The sequence below is a fragment of the Apodemus sylvaticus genome, chromosome 12 (genome assembly GCF_947179515.1).
Source record: "Apodemus sylvaticus chromosome 12, mApoSyl1.1, whole genome shotgun sequence".
NCBI lineage: Eukaryota > Metazoa > Chordata > Mammalia > Rodentia > Muridae > Apodemus > Apodemus sylvaticus.
Window position 1 is genome coordinate 62982550 of NC_067483.1, and position 20143 is coordinate 63002692.

Sequence of the window (20143 nt, forward strand, 5' to 3'; positions counted from 1 at the left end):
CTGTGCCAACTGTGCCGGGCTAAAGCTCGTGGGACAGCAGCTCGAGCTTATCCAAGCACAGAGCTGCATGGAAGGGTCTGGGCTGGGGTCTGTGACTTGGGGAAGGAAACGCCTAGCATTCCTGAGACACTAGGGTTAAACAGTGCTACAAAGACAGAAATGGATGTGAGGAAGGACTTACTGATGTCTCGCCTCCCATCAGCCCCTCTTCCTATCCTCACCTAGCATACAGTAGGGAAGCAACAATATCTGCAGAATGAATGAATGAATGAATGAATGAATGAATGAATGATGTACCTGAGTAGCCAGGAAAGAATGGGGAACGGGTCCCAGGAGCAAAACAACAGCTCCTGTCGAAAGCTTTTCGGGAGTTTACTAAAACAAGGACGGCTACTGCCATTGTCACCAGTCATCCCACAGATGTCCCCAGAGTGTCTGTCCCAGCTGAAAACTGGGTACTGTGCCACCTTGTAACGGGTGAGGAACTGGGGCAGAGAGAGACGCCGCGCTGCTCCAGCTGCCGGCAGCAAATGAGAGAGCAAGGATCTGAACGCCACGCCTCCTCAGCAGCACAGGTGGCTCACAGCCAGCACCAACGCAGCAAACCCAGATCCGGTGCCTGGGACCGCTTAAGATGCTGGCCAGCTTGGTTGATTGAGACACCTGGGAGGGTAGCACAGACCACCCTGCCTGGGTGCGTGAGGGTGTTTTCCAGAGGGAACCAACTCAATGGGGGAAGACCTGCCTTAGTGTAGATGGCACGATGCCATAGGTGGGGGTTCTGGGTGCAATAATAGGAGAGAGGCTGACACGCCGGGGATGGCTCCAACTCTCTTCTCTAGTCACTCCACAAGCCAAGGCTGGCTGCTCCTCCGTGCCGTCCCCACCACAGTGAGATGGAAACTCCGCCATGGGGAGCCAAAGCCTGACTTTCCTCTCTCCAGTTGCTTCTCTCAGGGAGTCATCTCAGCAACAGAGAGCTGGCACAGTACCCCTGAGTAAAATCAAGCTTGAACATAGGACGTCACGTCTCTCTCATGTCCCCAGAAGCACCTGAGCCACAGGGTCCCCCGTCCCACAAGGCAGGGACTGTTATAGCAGCCCTCACCACACAGCTCAAGGGGTAAGGAAGTGCCAAGGACATCAGAACCATCTCTCAGCGATACCTCTGACCCCAGGAAGGGCCAGTCCTTCTGTCCTTGTCCCAGCTGGTCTGGGCTCCTGTCTCTGAAAACCATCCTGATCTTGCTGTGCCTGGACTGGGGCCTTCGCCAGTGCAAGGACATAGTCATAGTGTCTGGATGCTATGGAAAGACAACAGTGGGTAGGCCCTGCAGACACGGAACTTCTGGAACACAAAAGTCCTATCCTACAGATATCCCACCCTTCCATGGTTTTAAGAGCTGTCATGTGACCAACCCTGCCTCTGCCCCTCACACTCCAGCCCTGTGGCCCCAGTTTTATCTCTGCCCAGCAAAGATTCCACATCCATCTGTGAGGGTCCTTCCCTCACACCCCATGGCTTTCCTGGCTTCTCTCTACCTTCACCCTTCTCCCCAAAAGCAGAGGTGTCTTGAAGGAGCACAGAGTTGAGGAAAAGCATACCACCTCACAGATTAGGCTTTCTATAAATAATAATACACACCCCAAGAGGACCCAGGAAATCAACATAGACCCAGTTCCTGATTTACCAAAGAGAGTCCTAGAAAGAGATCTACCATATGTGTACCCATTCTCCCACCCACCGTGGTAGCAGGAAGCTTTCCTGTCTTCCTACAGCTGGCCTGAGCTACTTCTGTTCACAGCCAACCCTTTCCTCAGACACAGGTGCCCCAAACATCTGTCCCTCTGCCTTGGGCATCACCCCCTCTGTTTCTTTGACACTTCCCTTCAGCACCCAGGACAAATGACACTATTCTGATACTTAGTCCTACAATCTACCACCCATTTCTATACAGCTCTCTACTTCCGTGAGCAAACACCTCAGAGGAAGTCTAAAATCGATGACTGCAGTGTCCCCAGGCCAGGCTTCTCTTGAATCCAGCTACTCAGTGTGCCACCTAGACACGCAAGCCTGCACTTGAGAGGTCAAACACAGCCTCACGTGGCTAAGTCCAGGGGTCAACTCTCATCTGCTCCCTGACCCCAACATCCTGTCCCTAGAAATGCGTTCCCTTCCTGGAGCAGAGCCTGGGTTCCAGGAACACATGAGTGCCGTGCCTAGAGCATCCACACAGGAGCCTGTGACAGAAGAGAGATGGGTAAGGTGCCACCACCTCCAAGCTGAGAGTCATAGGGATGGGACTGGGCTCCTCCCTCGTGCTTGGCCACCGGGAGGCAGGCAGCGGGGCACCAGGCCAGTTCAGCCTCCTGTGTGCGGGAGCTGCCACCCCATGATGCACCGTCCACCTTCCCGAGGAAACAAAATACTGCCTAACTTGATGTTATGCTTTAATTGCGCGGCGGTGATTTACCGCTGGCTGTATATTTTTTTCTCGGCTGACACCTTCCTACATGTATTTCTTTTATCTATCACCGCACTTGACAGGTGAGTTGCTGATATTTACTGTTACTGTATGCACCAATATTTCCAACATATATCACCGCCCACTGTAAGGCCACAGCCATGTCATGGGCACATAAAGCGCTGCCTAGCTCTGCCCAGCTCGATCCTCACATAAGAGGGATCATATCCAGAGTACACGAGAGCCTTTGGGATGGGGACAGAGCTAGCCCCTGCTAACAGCACGCAATTTGCACATTCACATGTCCATGGTGCCAGGATTGCCCCCGTTGTGATCTCAGTTTTTAATGTTTGTGTTCAGTGTATGTGGTGTATGTATATGTGTGTATGCGTGTTTGGAGGGTGATGCAGAGGCTGTAGCTTATGTGTGGAGGTAAGAGAGCTGTCTCAAGTGCTAGTCCTTGCCTTCCAATGTCTGTGAGGCAGAGACTCTGTTTTATGGCTGCATATGCCAGGATGGCTGGCCAGAGAGGGCCAGCTTCCTACCTTATATTGGGTGTGCTGGGATTATGGTATGTGCTGCTAAATCTGGCTTTCATGGGTTCTCATGCTTGCAAATCATCCCCTTCGCCCATGGACCATCCCCTTGGCCCATGGACCCATCCCCTTGGCCCATGATCCTCTTTGTATTTGGGTTATTGTTGATTTTGCTGTCATTACCATTATTTGTTTTTTTCTGAGACAGGGTCTCACTATGTAGCCCTGGCTGACCTGGAGCTCAATCTGTAGACCAGGCTGACCTTGAACTCACAGACATCTACCAATCTCTGCCTCCCAAATGCTGGGATTAAAAGCATGTGCTGCCATGCCTGACAATTATTTGAGCTATTAATGTAATATTGCAAATTACTTTGAAGAGTCTGAAATATTATTCTGAGACAAATGTCACTTGAGAAGAAGTAGTAATCTAATCCAACCTCCTCAGCTCACATAGAAGGAAACTGGAGCCCAAAGAGGCAGTGACTTGCCCGAGACCACACAGCTCAGCCGGTGGCACACGCCTGTAATCCCAGCACTCTGGGAAGCAGAGGCAGATGCAGGCAGATTTCTGAGTTCGAGGCCAGCCTGGTCTACAGAGTGAGCTCCAGGACAGCCAGGGCTCTACAGAGAAACCCTGTCTTGAAAAAAACAAATCCAAAACAAAACAAAAATAAAAAAATAAAAAATAAAAAAGAGTTAACCTCCATTGTCAGTTTGACCAGATTTAGAATCATCAAGTAAGCAGACTCTGGGCATCCCTATGAGGATATGAGGATGTTTTTAGGAAGGTCTAACTGAGCAGAGAGTCCCTACCCTGGATGCGGGCCACACCCTTCTATCAGCTGGCATTCCAGACCGAATAAAATAGGGAAAGTGAGCTGAGTACCAGTACCGACTCCTCCTGGCTTCCTGAGCGCGGGCAGTGTAAGCCATCTCGTCTCTGCTCCTTCCACAGCTTGTGCTGCTGTGAGGGGCTCTGAGACAGGGCGCCAAAACAGACCCTTCTCCTTCCTCAGGTTGCTCTTCTCAGGTCTTCTACCACAGCAACGAGAAAACTAACAAACACACAGGCCACGTGTTCCCTCTCCTAAGAAGTGATGGGGCACAGAGACCTGGACTCCCAGGCCTTCAGCAGGCTGTTCCTTCCCCCTCGCACCTCCGCCAGCCCATATGTCCCTTCCTGCCAAGCCCTTCCCTGGCCACCTCACTCCCATCGCCTCACGAAACTTCCAAGCTCAGCAGTCCTGGTCCCACAGTCTGGCTCCCCTTCATCCACTGCTGAATCTCTGGCCAAGGTCACACCGGTGTTGTCACGGCCAGACAAGTTTTGTAATGCACCAAGCAGATCACCTGGATAACCTCATTAAAACCTTCAACAAACAGCCTCACAGGTAGTTGTCTCTGTTAACGAAAGTGTTATTCCAGTTTCGTAGATAGCAGCACACTTGGAGCAGTGGTCTGTTTGGTCCACGGTGACCCTTCAGGTCTAAGAGGGTCTCTTTACTCTGGGTCAGTCAGCTTCTGCGGAGGGGCTCGCTCAGCCTGGGAAGAAGATTCACCTTGGATATTTGATTCTGGGCCTGGGGGGGAGGGTGCACGGGCATGCATGCTTGTGCCCCATGCATCTGCACACAGGGAGTCTTACACTCTGAGCTTCCCCCCTGCAGCTAAAGATTGCTTAATGAGCTCTGAGTCCCAAACACAGTGGAAAGGGGACTTGGAGACAGTGCTACCCCTCAGGGTTTTTTGTTTTGTTTTGTTTGCTCTACTCATTGCTAATACTGACCACAGGATCCAACCCTCTTCTATTTCTCCCTCTCAAAGTGGGATTCTAGGGACGTAGAAAGTTCTCCAGGAGAAACCCTGTCTCAAAAAAACTGAAAAAAAAAAACAAAAAAAAGAAAGTTCTCCAGGAACAGAGTCACGAATTAGACACTGACTCTGACACCCGAGGAGTGACCCTGGCTAGAGACTCAGCAGAGGATGAATGGACACCGGATTGTGGGATCAGGAGGTGGTAGGAGTTAGTCTATCAGAGAGGGGCCTGGCAGGAAGGGACAAATGGGGACCGTGTGATAGCATTGGAAATGCAGAAGTGTCTACCAGGAGACTGTAGGTCAGGGTGGCAGGAGTGACAAGAGGCTTTGCGGTGAATCGCTGTGACTTGTCACCCAAATGGACAGGGATGAAAGTGAAGGAGAGAATCAAAAGGCTTGCCTATACTGCAGCGGGCCTTAATGCAGCCCACAGCTGCCACTCCCATGTCACCCAGATCCACTGTGCTTGGGGACCTCATTTCTGCAGCCCAGTGCCATCTGCCCCCCCCAAGCTGATTTGCAACTGTTTGGTTCCAAAGAGTCCCCCATGGCAGGAGATCCTGAGATGTGATTTCCACAGATGTCGGGGGATTGGGCTCCAGAGGATGGACACGGGGCACAGCTGAACTCAAGGGCTCTGGGTGGTCAGATAATCCTGGGCTCATCACCACCTGATATATGGCTGCCGGTCCCCTGGGAGACCTGCTGGGCTAAGTAATTGCTTCTGTCTTGATTACTGGCTGTCACAAATGACTGTGGCTTGGTCCCTCCAGTGTGTTCAAGTCTTACAAATATCCATGCACAGAGGCACTATCGGGACCATCCGATCGTTACCTTAAAAGGTGTAATTTGTTTAGCAAGGGAATTAGACTATAAACTATTCAGAAATTATGGAAAGCCGCATGTCAAAGAGACCCTCCTGCCTGCGAGTTCCTCAGTACTGTGTGTGTCTGTGTGTGTGTCTCTATGTGTGCCTAAATGTGTCTGTGTGGCTTTCTGTCTCCCAGCAGGTGTTTATTTATCAGAAATGCAAGGTGACCTGAGCAAAAGTCTGGCCCCAGACTGCATTCACAGTCACTGACCAGTCCCAGAATGGTACTAACGTAGAGGAACAGGCTCCCACTTTAATTCCACATCAAAATCCGTCCTTCCGATATCCTGAGGCTGCAAGACCTCTGTCCAGAACACGATCTGGCCCCAGGCTGTTTACAGCCTTACTGCCTTAGCCTCTGACCCAGGATGACCCTTCTCTCTTGCTTTCCTACCTCTGCCTGGACACAGCACCCTGCCCTGAGGAGAATAGCTCGTAATGGTAACCAGCTAGCACTAGCTTCATCTTACTCAAGCCTAATAGTAACTCAAATGAGCTAACATTCTTATTTTCACCTTAGACATGGCCAAGTGAGTGACTCAGTGGAGTCTGATGTCTCAGGTTCACGCTGATCGTGGATTGGAGCCCCACCCCCACCCCTCTTATGAAGTCCACCCAAGGAGAGGCAACCTTGTTTCTTAAAGACAAGGCCATATTCTATGGGCTCCTGCCTTCAAATCCGATAAGCAATAGAGAGGTTCTGGTCCCTGAGAGACAAGGTGGAGGACACCAGCAAAGACTTGTGCACACCCAGGAAAACCACCCTGTGGCAGCCGAACAGCCAGCATGCTGCAACACAGCGTCTGTGACTGCAGGGATAAATCACACAGCCCCAAGGACGCTGCTGCTTACCTGCCCTTGGCTGACAGCCACCTGCAGATTGACTGGCTGGGGGAGGGGCTGGCAAGGCGAAGAGAATGCTCACCCACATAGCTCCCTGGAGCTGTGTCCTTCACCCTTCCAGAGACCCTTGGCTACCTAGCAGGGTGAAAACCTTGGGATCAGAGGGGGTACCCCCAAAGTACTACCTTCCAGGACCACAGTACCCTAGAAAGCCCGAGCCTGTCTCCCACAAGCCCTGACAGGCAGGTATGAGAATAGATCCCTGGTCATCCAGATCAACCGAAACTCCCTACCTCCTGGAATGGCCCTGAAGTCTTCCCTTTACCCAAATGCTGAATGAACATCTCCGTCCTCCTCTCCACAGCCTTGCTTGCCTTCACATCAGAAGCATCCTGGTTTCTCTCCCAAACCACATCAATCAATGGGGCCCATTTTTCTGTGACACGGCTAACACCCTCCACTCTAGCCACACTGCCCTCCCTGGATGTGAGCCACTCTAGATGGTTACAAGTCATCTCTATTAGAAGGTCTCAGTGTGGAAGGAGGGCAAATAGGAGAGGTGGGGACAGCCCAGCCTTGAAAGAGGAAGTTCTAACAGACATATCCTCCATATAAGGACCAGACACCCAGAGTCAGTCATAAAACCCTTAATGCCACGTGGGCATGGTTACCCACTCTAGAGGTCAGTGTACACTCCTGAGAGGCAAGAAACACTGGGCACTTGCTTTTTTGCTGACAGGCAGCTAGTAAAGGATAGGACAGAGGCTACCAAGCCGCTTCTACAACTCCATTTTGCAAAATGGCCCTATGCACCATGAGGCTTCTACAGCGAGTGACATCAGAATTCTTACTTTTCCTAAAGGAAGAACTGAGCCTAGAGATACTAAGGAGCACAGTTGCTAGGTCAGGGGCCCACCCTGGGTGTACTGTGCTTCAGTCAGGGAACTCACAGGGTGCCCTGCCACCTTGATGGTGAGGAAAAGTGCACTCAGAAGACCTGTTCCCAAGCTGCTACTCTCCTCAGACCCTGGCCCTATTCCAAGGAGACACATTGAACACATGGTCTGGAAAAGACTTGTCTAACAAATGTAGTGCAACAGGCTTTAGGATGCCTTCTGCACGGAGGGAGACTCTCCTAGTACTGGCTGGATTCGGTAAATCACAGCCCCATGTCTATGTATTTGTTGGGTGACTTTTCCCTTGGATTTGAGGATTTTAATCTCCTTTGGAGAAGAGCTAAAGACCCAGAAAGCAAGAAACAGCAACAAAAGAAAAATCAACCCACATTACGGAGCAGGTCAGAAGTTAAAAAAGAGCCGCCAGAAAAGAGCACCACAGAATGCGATCTCTGATAGCCCCGCAGTAATTCTTCCTTCGGGTATATAACAACATCGCCCCCTGCTGCCTGTGGCCAGTATTGCCATAGCTCCCTTGTGGAAGGGACTTCCTAGCCCTGATGGGGGGCTCTCTCGGTTCCTGCTCTTTGCTGCTGAGATAACACACGCTCCGAAGGCATTCACTCTCCACATCCTATTCTTGGCTTGCACACTGCACATAGAACACACATGAAGAACGACTCTGCGGCTGTGCAAAACAATGAAATTATTGCCCTCGTTGTGGGCAAACAGATTATTCCAGGACCCTAGGACTGCAGTGCCAGTGCCAGTCAGCAGAGCAGTTGAGTCCTGTCCCTGTCCCAGAGCAGGACTATGCAGCCGCTGCCAGAAAAGACCCCGAGCACAGAGAAAGGATTCTTCGTGGCTCTGACCAGTGTCTTCCAGATCCCACATCAGAGAGCTGTGGCCTGACTGGAAAGTTCATGTACCTGTCACTTTTTTATGTTGGGGGGGGGGGGGGGGACAGGGTTCCCAGGGGACCCTGCTTCCTCCTCTCCCTATTCTTACTTAAGATGGGGCCTTCAGCATCAGTTCGTGCCCAAGAAGCCTCAGTCCCAGAGGGTTGGATGAGGCTCGTAAATCAAACCCTGGACACTGGACACTTGGGAGGTGCCAATCCTGCCCTCTGGCTAACGGCCTTGGCTCTAAGTTCCCTCCCGCAGCACCCCTCACAGAGCTAATGGCCTGCTTCAGCACTGAACCTGTGGCCAGCTCCCTCCACAGAGGCCCGGATGCGGCTCTGCTGAGCAGACAGGCAGAACAAAGGACATAATTATAACTGTGTTTCCCAAGACAGCACACAAAAACCACAGAAGAAACTGTTCACCGAAGCCCTTGCAAACCCACTGCGGCGTATACTGGGACAGGACACAACTGCTCTGCTGACTGGCGTTTACTGTCTGTTTCTCAGACGCAACAGTCTGGGCAAGGGCTGAGGATTATGTGGAGAAATAACACGGATCCTCAACCAACAATGAAGATAAGATTGCCTGAGTCGTGAGAGGGGGCACGTCAGAGAGGTTGATTCCTCCACAGGCTCCTACTATCTGCCGTTCTCTAGGCTCCCGTGGAATGGTGGGTAATCCTCTCCCCTGGAGGAGAAAGCAGCCTGAGACTTGTGCTGAAGCAGGAAGGAAGCAGAGAGTGGAACTGGAAGGCCAGGTCAGAAGCCTCCAAGAATGCTGCCTGGCCGTTCTGTGGGTAAGGGACCCCGGGGAAAGAGTGACCTGTGACCTGTGACCTGTGCTGTGTGGAAAGGCAGTTGGTCTGGGGAGGCTTGTGAACTTCAGGAAGCAAGTGAGGACCAGTCAGGAATTGTTGCTACAAGGCCAGGAACCGGACAAATCAGAGAGCCATGGGGTATTCTCCTGAGTGAAGAGGAGCTATAGTGCTCCCTCTCAGGCCCGTCCCGGGCCTAGGGCGACCCTCTTTCTTTGCCATCCTTTTTCCCACTCCCTTTCCCAAGCCATAACCAGCTGAACACGGTCAAAACTAGACAGGATCCTGAGGCTATGCGGAGGGGCTCAGGAGGTGCTTCTGAGGGGGAGGACCTGGTCCATGGGCCTAACAGCCTCTGCCTCTACCACAGCACAGGAGCTGCCAGGCTAGACCAGCCAGAATCCCTGCGGACTCTGATGTCTGATCCAGGGCATCTCAGTATCTGTTCTGTGCCTCTGTCTCTGGGTGTGTGAGAAGGCAATTTGGACTTTGCCTTACTTCTGGAGCTCTCGGAAGCTTTTGTAAAATGCAAGGACAAACTGTAGGGTGCTGTCCTCATCACAAAAGAAGCCACCCCTTCCCCAACTTCTTCTGACTATACACACACACACACACACACAGAATGAAACACACACCAGCAGAATCCACCCTACAAGGGTGCCACACTGCCTGGCCAGGCCACCACTGAGGCAGCAAGACAGAGACAAACATTGGCACCTGCTGGGGAATGGTGTGGTGGCAGGAGCAGAAGCAGGGAGAGTCAGAGGTGGAGAAAACCAGAGGAAGATGTGAAGAGAGAGAAGCAGTGACCGCCCCACCCCGAAGGAAAAGAAAAGAAGAGACAGGATCAGTCTCTTCTGGTCCACGGAAGGGATTTGAAAAGCCTCAGGATTTCCCAGCATTCCTCCTCCTTGTCTCCAGAACACATGATCAGGCTGTGACTGCCCCTCCCCCAGGGAGCCACTGGTCGTGAATGCTTCAGGCCTGAGTGAGCCTCCCTGGCCGCCCTGCTTCACTCTCAGGAGCACCAGGCTGAGGGACACTAATGTGTCACCCACACACCCTGGGCTGGCTTCTCCTTTGGTTAAACACTTCACGTTTACTAAAGCATCAGGCTCAGGTAACAGGTCCTAAGAAGGAACTAAATGACACAGAAAATAAACTCTGGGAGACTCTCACTTGCCCAAAGCCCACAGGATTTTCCTGATGAACTCAACTCCCGGGATGGAAAGTCCAGGACAGCCTTTAAATCAATGTCAAGGACATTTCCCCCCAAGAACTTTACATAGGTTACCCTATTTAAAGCCAATGTGAAGTGAGAGCTCTATTTGCAGCCCCATTGTACAGATAAGCAAACTGAGACACATCAAAGTTAAGTAACTTACTAAACGAACGCAGCCAATAAGTCATTTCAAGCCCAGGCAGGGCTGGGCTCCTAACTATCATGTTTCCATTCCAAATGATGAAACCTACCAACCCTGGCAACCTTCCCTCACCTCTGAGGCCCAAAAGCAGCCAAGGAGACAGCCTTGAATGCTCCTTCAGGTGTGAGGCGCAAGCTAAGAGCATATGCTCTGAGAGTCTCCTGATAGGGCAAACGCTGAGCCCCAACTCACTGAGACAGAAAGTTGGTGAAGCCCCACCCATGCCCTTTGTCACATCTCCACTCTGAAGAGCCCCGGTGAGGTCAGATGCTAGTCCCCAGGTTCCAATGGGGTTCAGGGGGACTGCAACGGAGGGGCCTATCCTCCCTACTGCCTGAGAGAAGGCAGAGGCAGCTGTGAGGAGCAGTAGGCTGTGACTCACTTGAAGAAATCTTCTTTGCAGTAGACGCTCCCGGCCCTGGAGAAGCACCTGTCAGCCAGCTGCATCTGGCAGTCTGCGCACTTGAGGCAGGAGCTGTGCCAGTGTCTGTCCAGCACCTTCAGGATGAACTTATCCAGAATGTGCTGGTTGCAGCCAGCACACTGGGGAATCTCTGTGGAGAGAAGAGAGAGGGAGACAGTATGAGCCTTCAGCCAGCCCAGGCCCTGAAATGGGTGCCTCATAGGACCCTACCCCCAGGCCGCCACACCTTCACTCCTGGGTAGAAGTTGTATTAAAACATCAGCCCAAAGTGAATCATCTAGGCATGGACGGAGGCCATCTGGCCTGAGAAGCAAATGCTATCAGGAGTGGGGTTAAGTCACGGTCAGGGCCTGAGGGTGCTCAAGGGAAACTCAGTATATTCATGAGCTGCAAGAGATGCTGTGACTTGGGCACTGTGAGCCTGGTGATGGTTTCTCCTGTGCTTCACAGGGGAAAGTTATACATTGGTGTCCCAGATTCTCTTCCAGCGTGGGTTCAGAAGTGGCAGGGATAGTACCAGGGCCTCACACACACTAGGCAAGTACTCTTCAGCTGAACCACGTCCCCAGTCCCCAGTTGGTGCTTTGACTGAAGTCCACCAACCAGAGGCACAGAAAAGAACTTTAATTCAGAACTGTGGTAAACGCACAACAGCTGCGGAACAGCCTTGTGTCATCCTGGTGTGGGTCTCAGCAGAGGCAAAGAAGAGCTGTGGTCGAAGTACCCCGACCAATCATGGCCAAGGCAATGACGGTCTAGAGGGAAAGGCTTGTCCCTGCACGCTCAACATTAAGGTGGCTCCTCCAAGCCGAAAGTCAGCACCTAGCAATGGCCCACTGCCCACTACAATAATGAAAGTGGGGTCTGTCGCCTGCAGCTGAGCTCTAACCACTGCCCCATCCTTTCCCCCAGTGGTTTCCTGCTGCTCTTGGACCACTATTTCAAAAATCTGTAAAATAACCAGGTTTCCATGGCTGGATGGACAAATTGTGCTAGAGTCTCTAGATATTTTTTCCTATACTCCTAAACACACACAGAGAGAGAGAGAGAGAGAGAGAGAGAGAGAGAGAGAGAGAAAGAGAGAGAGAGATGTAACAGTAACAGTAAACACATAAAGGTCCAAGCATTGCCCCCCCAGCGTCTCCCCTCCCCCCGAGCATCCCCCTTCTCCCCCCCCACCCCCGCATATGCACTACACGGACCAGCTTCTACAACCATGACTTTTACTTCTCTGTTATAATTAATTTTCGCTAATTGTTTGCACATAATTACTCCCCCTGGAGAGAGGGGTCCTCAGGGGGCAGGACAGTGTTTCTCTCTCAGCAATTAGCAGGTGCCTGGCACAAGAGTCCAGCTTCACAAGGTTTTCTACTCTACAACAACTGCTTCGACTCTCACTACCAACATTCACTTGGAAGGGTTCTGTGTTTCCTCCGCACTCCACAACGCTGATGAAAGTGACAGATCTGAATGGCTCGTGAATCTCGCATGTTCGCCACGCATGTCATGCCCAAGAGTGAGATAGTAATTTTAAAATGCTAGCAGGGGGAAAACACGGAAGAAAAAGACCAACATATCAAAATGTACACGGCCACTGAGATTTCGCCTCACCCTCAAGAGAATGTCTACAGTGAAGAAACAAACAACAAAACAGAAAAGGCAGAGGAAGCGCATAGAGAAGAACCTTAGTTACTATTGAAGGGAACATAAATGAATGCAGCCACTGTGGAAATCCCACGGCTGTGCCTGAAAAAACTAAAAATAGACCCGGCGTATGCCTGGTTGCTTCATTCTGAATATATATCCTAAGGAAGGGCGGACAACATACAATAGAGGCACACCTGCCTGCTCACGGTTCTCCTGGCACTCTTCACAACAGTGGCATTGTGGGATTGGCCTAGGTGTCCATCAACAGGTGAGTGGGTAAAGAAAATAGGAAATGGTTCTGGAGAGGTGGCTGAGCAGGTGTGAGCACTTCCTCATCTTCCAGAGGACCTAAGTCTGATTCCCAGTCCCTACCCATCAGGAGGCTCTCAAACCACCACATAGATGTGATGCCCTCTTCTGGCCTCTGTGGGCACCTGCCCACATGTAGCAAAGGCACAAAGACACATGCACATACATAGAAAATAAATTTAAAAGAGAAATGGAACTGAGTGTGGCTGTGTGTCCCTTTAATCCCAACCACCCAAGAGGCAGCAGCACAGTGAGACTCTGTCACAAGGCAGGGAGGGGAATATTTATACATGGAGTTTTTATTCATTCATAAATAATGAAATTAGATCTGAGCAGAATATTTTTTAAAAAAAAGTTGGAGCTCAGAAGTTAAAGGCTCGCAGAGGGCTGGAGTTATGTCTCCAGCCTGCGGTGACTTACAAGCATCCTTAACTCCAATTCAGAAGATCTAATACCTTCTTCTGACATCTTCAGGGAACAACCAGGCACATGGTGCACAGGCATACACCCTGTCAAGACACTCACACATAAGATTAATTAATAAAAAGTAAGTCTAAGCTGGGCAGTGGTGGCACACACCTGTAATCCCAGCACTCTGGGAGGCAGAGGCAGATGGATTTCTGAGTTCGAGGCCAGCCTGGTCTTCAGAGTGAGTTCCAGGACAGCCAGGGCTATACAGAGAAACCCTGTCTTGAAAAAAACCAAATCCAAAAAAAAAAAAAAAAAAAAAAAAGTAAGTCTAAAGTAGAAGTGCACTAGTTAGACCTGTAATTTTAGCTGTTTGGAAGTAGAAGGATCGGGAGTTCAAGGACAGTCTGAATTACACAGAAAATGTGATCCCAGTATGGGTTCAAGCGATCCTGTCAGAAGGAAAAAAAGAAAAAGAATAGAATGGAATAGAAAAGATTATCTGTGAAGGGGTGGGAGATGTGGGGACAAGAAATTAGAGAGAATATGAGGCAAACAAACATGATCAAAACACATCATATACACGTATGAAAAACTCATAGTGAAACTCAATATTATGTACAATTAATGTATGCTAACAGAAAAATATCTCGAAAACATCCATGTTCAGAGAAAGCTTTCTTAGCTCTCAAGACATTTGTCTGAGCTTGGGACATGTGCTAAACATCATCAATAGCCCAGTAACCCCCAAGTGGCCACCTCGGAGCCATTACGATACAACCTCCCCTGTCCCCTGCTTAAGGACCACCAGCATTCACTGGAAAACCAGATCTGCTGGTCAGTGACTTGCTCCCTGACTCCTACACAGAGGTAGAGACAGGCAGGCTGGACACTTGTTAATTACCACAGCTTGTATTCTAGGATTTTTTTTCCCCCTTCTTTCTACTGCACAGATATTTTTCTCCTCAAACCAGGAATGTGGCACACACCTGCTATCCCAGCACTTGGGAAGCCAAGCAGGATTAAGAGTTTAAAAGCAGATTAGACAAGACCCTGTCTCAAACAAAATAAGTTTTCCTCTATGAGGAAGGCATTTTTTAAAAACTGGTAACAGGACTTCCGATGGTGCATGATAGCAACTTAACAAGAGGCTGGAAGGACGCAGGGTAAAGTGTGAGTTTCTAGAACCAGACTGTCTGCGTTTGAATCCTGGCTCTGCATTGTCCCCTTGGACAGATGACCACTCTGCCTCAGATCCTCACTTGGAAAACTGGGGTGATGTGGCCAACACTTCCTCTCAGCATTCCCTGAGGTGAAGGAACCAACAGTGGGGAAAAGTCGGGGCAGGGCAGGATGCACAGCCTTCCTCCCTCAGGGTTCTCTGTGATTACAAGATGGGTTAGCTGCTCTTGGAAGTGGAAAGTCCTGCCAGTCTGTCTGTGGGCTTCACCTCTCTGGACTTTGATAGCCATTTCTCCCAAACACCTCATTGCCCTCCAGTGGGGATCGTGGGGCAAACCAGAAAAGCTTGGGGGCAATGTTTATTCAGCCGCTCCTGTGGTCTCTATCTTGGGCCACCGGGGTGGGGGTGGGGTGGGGGCGCAGAGCAGCGGTGCTGTTGGGGAAAGGCTTGGAAAGAGTGTTGGCCAGGAGAGACTGCGTGTAAGCACTGCACAGCGGTGAACAGCCGGGTCAAACCCAGTCTCCAGCGAGGGACACCCATCGCTCCTCCAGCGCTCCCGAAGGGGAGGGGTTCGTTTGGAGGTTAGCGCGGATGCCTGCTCCCACACATGTGTCGGGGAAAGGCAGACAACTCAGAAGCCTTCCAGCTCAAAGAAGTGAATCAAGGACAAAAGATGCAGAGAGAAAGAAAGCTCAACAAGGATACTGAGGGGCGGGGCGGGTCACAGTACAGCACCTTGGCCACTTGACTGCCGATTGTCTATTGTCGGCTGCGCCAACCACCTGCCACCGCTGAGCACCACCTCTCCGCGCCCCACCTCCCCGCGCCCCACCTCCCCGCGCCCCACCCCGCCTCCTCCGCCCCCAGCAGAACACAGTTGGTTAGCCTCGGTCCCGATGGCTCACCGGGGACTTCTTTGAGGGACCAAGAGAGCCTGGCCCTGGATTCTGAGCAGAGTTGTTGGGCTATGCAGCCGCCTCCCCCTTGGCTTCTGGACCACAGCCTAATCCTACCCAATTGTTTAGTCTACTCGGTGCGACTGCTTTGATACAACTGTATTTCTCCTCCAAGCTACAAAAATGCATGTGATGAGGGCGAGGATGTATGGCCATAAAATTTATTTCGAGCAAGGTACCTAGCGAGAGACTTAATATGATGGGTATTCGAGAGAGAATACATTAGGGCTAATGTATGCAGGGAGCAGCGCCGGGGCGGGAGCGCAGAGCACACCGCACTGAGGGCTAATAGGAGATCCAGTCTGCAGCTAGGAGACATCACCGCTGGCCAGGCTGGGACACCCAGCTAGCTGTGGCCAGGGGCTGACTGGGGACCAAACTAGACCCTTGGGTTTGACACAAATGTAAGGTATAGATTAAGGACACGTTTTATGTTAAAACAAACAAACAAACAAAACCTTCCAAATACATTCCACTATCAACTGAGAGAGATGACAGAGACACAGAAAGGGGGTGATCTTTAAAGTAAAAGTTAGAAACAATTACAAAGCCCAGGAAGAATAATAAAACCTGAAAGGAGGGCCTGTTGTGGCAGGCATATTTTAAATTCAGAGTCACACAATGAAGAAGGAAGGGTTGTGTCATCCTCTCTAACAGATGAGGAAATGCCGGGAGGGTCAGCAGCGTGCCCAGAAGACAGGCTAACCCAGGCCAGCGCCAAGGCTGACCACCACCACCTTATGTTTCTAGATACAAAATGGAGGCAGACTCTTGTATAACCAAACATTTGTTGAGCAAATTCGAATTTCCGAGACACAAATTTAGGATTTGTATTAGGATGGATGCCTAAAGCTCAGGGGAGGTCTGGGAGAAGGAAGACACCACACACACACACACACAAGAGCACTTCAGCTGGCTTGTTGATGGCACCTGTCAACTTCAGACCCATCCCTTCCCCTCAGAAGGTGCTGACCTATGAACTCACACCCCACATTCTAAGATGCACAACCCCATTTGATTAGTAAAACGAAGAAGAAGAAGAAGAAGAAGAAGAAGAAGAAGAAGAAGAAGAAGAAGAAGAAGAAGAAGAAGAAGAAGAATTTTTTTTTGCTGGACATTTTCCAAACAGTTACAATATCTTTTTTGATATAATGACTTAATATTGTTATTACTATTTTATGTTTATGATTGGGAAAGTCTAACCAGAACAGAAGTCACGTGATTTTACCACCAAGAATAAAACTGCAGCCACACCATTTTAGAGGCATGAGACTTTCCAGCTCTCCAGTAAGCTCAACTTCTGGCAGTGCTTAGTAACACCACAAAGTCCTCCTTTGGAAACTGGAATTTAGAAAGATCTCTGGAGTCACTAAAGACAGGCTGTAATCTGTAAATTAAATTCCTGTTAAGAGGAGTAATTTCATTTGAAGTGGAAACTTTAATCCTAGCTGCATATTAAATGTGGTGATCTCTGCTAAAGGTCTGCAGACAGGAAACTCAAGCTTGGAAACCCAGGGGTTGCCAAGGAAGAAGACTGTGATTCTGAACCCTACACACCAGAGCAGTGTGTTCAGGTGTGAAGTTAGGCCCAGCTGCATATACACACAGGCATGCTAACCACCCATCCAGACCTCCTTGCATACAGCCACATACAGGAGCTCAATATTGGCAGATGTGTGCATATAAACAGTCACAGATAAACAAAGATACACTCTGAGACACACACATATACACAAGCCTTATTTGGCTCAATTCTGTCATTTTATAGAGGGTAAATGAAGGCAGATAGAGATTGTCTTGAAACTGCTGTTTTGCAGTGACTAGAAGATAGATGAGCCACTAGCCAAAGGATTCACGCACTTAGTATGCATACACACCCACACACACATTCACAAACACTTAAAGAGACACACATATGATCCAGATGTGCACACATGCACAGGTGCAAACAGGCCACCTGTTTTGAACACAAACATACACATAGCCATGGGCCAAGGCGTTGCCATTTTGGCCAAGAGCCAAGCCTGCAGTCAGAAAGAAAACCACTATTGACTGAGGGAGCTGTCCAGCCTGGGATGGCCAGGGAGTGCAGACACCCATCAGGAGGGGAGTAGAAACAGTTCTCTTCTTTCCTCTTCTTTGGAGGGGGGGAGGGAGAGAGGAGAAGAGTGGGGGAGGGAGGGAAGGACAAAGGGAGAGGGACATATCACACAAACACACACACAAAGAGAGAGAGAGACAGGCAGACAGACAGACAGACAGAGACAGACAGAGAAAGAGAGACAGAGAGAGATAGAAAGAGAGACAGAGAGAGAGACACACACAGAGAGAGAGAGAGAGAGAGAGACAGACAGACAGACAGACAGACAGACAGAGAGTTTGGACCTTCAGATCCTTAGGCATGTCCTGTTCCTTAGAGACTAGAGCCAGATCCACATGCAGATCCCAGATGTGAGCAAATTACTAAACTTCTTTGAACCTCAGTTTTCTTAGGCCTAAAATGTGTGTGAGTGCATCTGTCTGTAATTGCCAGGTTGTGATCACATGAGCTGAGTATAGAACAGCCAGCTCGAGAATACCATTGCCAGGTCATCAGCTCCCTTCTGCCTGGTCTCACAGTCAGTCACCAACAAGTTTATGTACTTGAGGTGCATCGAGATTGGGTCAGGACTGAAGCTATAGCTCAGTAGCAGAGCACTTGTCTGGCAAGAGCAAGTCTCTAAGTTCAACCTCAGGTACTGTCAGAGAAAAGAAAAAACCAAACCAACCAACCAACCAACAACAAAACCCTACTTCTCATCTCACCATTTCCCCAATATATCTTGCTTCACTGATACACTCAAAATTCCTCCACTCTCTGACTTCTGACACATCCAGATACACACTCCTTTAAATGCAAAGACTTTCATCTCTTTGGAAAAGAGAAATCTAGCAGATTCCTCCTTAGGCTGAGATCATTTGTATGTACAGGGGAGAATGGAGCAGGTTCTAATGAGCTCAAAGCTTCGAGCATTGTTCTTAGGGATGTTGAAATGTCCAAAAGATTATAGAGTTTTCCCTGGGACCATAATCCATTTCTTCATGAGGAGCCTACAAGACTCACATGGCCACCCCCAAAGCTCCTGAAGTATTTGCTGGAGAGCCAGGAGAGGCATAGTTTTCATGCTGGCCCAATAGAAAGTGGGTTGCTCTTTCAAGTCCCTGATTCCTCCATCAACAGTTTCAGGAAGCTGGCAAATGAACCTGGTGTGATCTGTGGCATCTCAAGTCACCCATACCCTCTAGAGATAGCTAATGAGCACTATCCATTTTCATTCCCCCTCCCCCCCCCTCTCTGTGTGTGTGTGTGTGTGTGTGTGTGTGTGTTTCACTTCCAAGAAAGTGCTCTTAAGGAACCAGAGGAACCAGCAAACATTTCAAAGAGTATGTGTTTACATGATCGATTTTAATTCTTTGAAAAATGGTGCTTTCTATCTCTTTGGTCACAGAAGGTCAACAGGGTAGAAGAAGGAAAAAAAATCACTAAGGAGACTACCACACACCCAGCAATGCCTTCTAAAATGTATTTAAGAAAGTGCACCTTCCTGGGTAAATGAATCACGTTTTCAAATCTTTCCAGTGGAATCACAATGCTGATGCATGGCTCTGATGTTTTTAAAGCAAGTTAGTTTATACTGATAGGAGTAATGTCCATTTGGCCATGCTCTGATTCAAGATTAACATTTTGCAAAATCTGAACTTGCAGTCTTTATGGGGCATTGCTTTTTAACTGCCTCTTGGATGGATACAGTTCAGTTTTTCATAGTAGAGCCCAGCAGTCTGGTTCTCAGAATGGGGTTTCTCTAGCTTCTTTTAAGAAAGGGCTATATGGAAGATGCTACCGTGACTTCCTGTTTGTAGACCCCACAATACTTCTCCCACTCAGCTCAGCCATGTTCTTGCGTCCTCTAGGAGTGAATCCAGTCACCCGACCTGCAAAATGAGAGCTGTGATTCTGTCCCCATGTATCTTGTGGTGACCTCTGAACACTATCAAATACTTTCAAAGCTGCATGTTCAGTCATTCCTTTCCAGACACCATTTGAAGAAGGCCAGTAGAAGGTTGTGAGCTTAGGCACACACTTGAGGGCTGAGTTGGGGCTAGGACCTTCTTTGTTTCTAGGGCTGACTGAAGGTCATGGCTTCCACCCATATCACCAACACACCAACTCTGAGGCTTTTCTCCTCTGTTCTCTTATAGGTAACTTAACTAAATAAGTAGTTGGTTGATGTAAATTTAAGTTGGTTGGTTTTAAATTTAAGTTTCTTTACCAACTTTTAAAATGGGCATGAAGGAAATTCTTACACAACTAAAATATCACACACACTTTTCTCAAACATTTCCATTCCTGTCTTCTATGGAAGAAGAAAACAATGGTCAGAGATCTTCTTGAAGAACAAAGCAGGGAGCCTTTTTTTTTTTTTTTTTTTTTTTTTTAAATTCTGGGCTTGGGAAGCTCATTGGTTCAGACTGGGAATGTCCAGTTCTAAAGTGTTCCCATGAGCTAAGGGACTTACTCACCAAATGACAGCACCCTCATCTAACAGCCCCCCTGAGTTCTGAAACATTTAAATGTTTCAGAAACAAAAGCAGCAGATCAGAC

The 20143-nt window shown here is 49.4% G+C and overlaps 1 protein-coding gene across 1 annotated transcript in view; it reads right to left on the reverse strand.

Moving 5' to 3' along the window:
* Positions 1–20143, reverse strand: part of Lhx4 (LIM homeobox 4) — a 40730-nt gene that overhangs the window by 12343 nt on the left and 8244 nt on the right. Inside the window, exon 2 of the mRNA XM_052200304.1 lies at positions 10957–11128. Within this exon, the coding sequence (XP_052056264.1) occupies positions 10957–11128 (172 nt within the window). The remainder of the gene's footprint in view (positions 1–10956; positions 11129–20143) is intronic.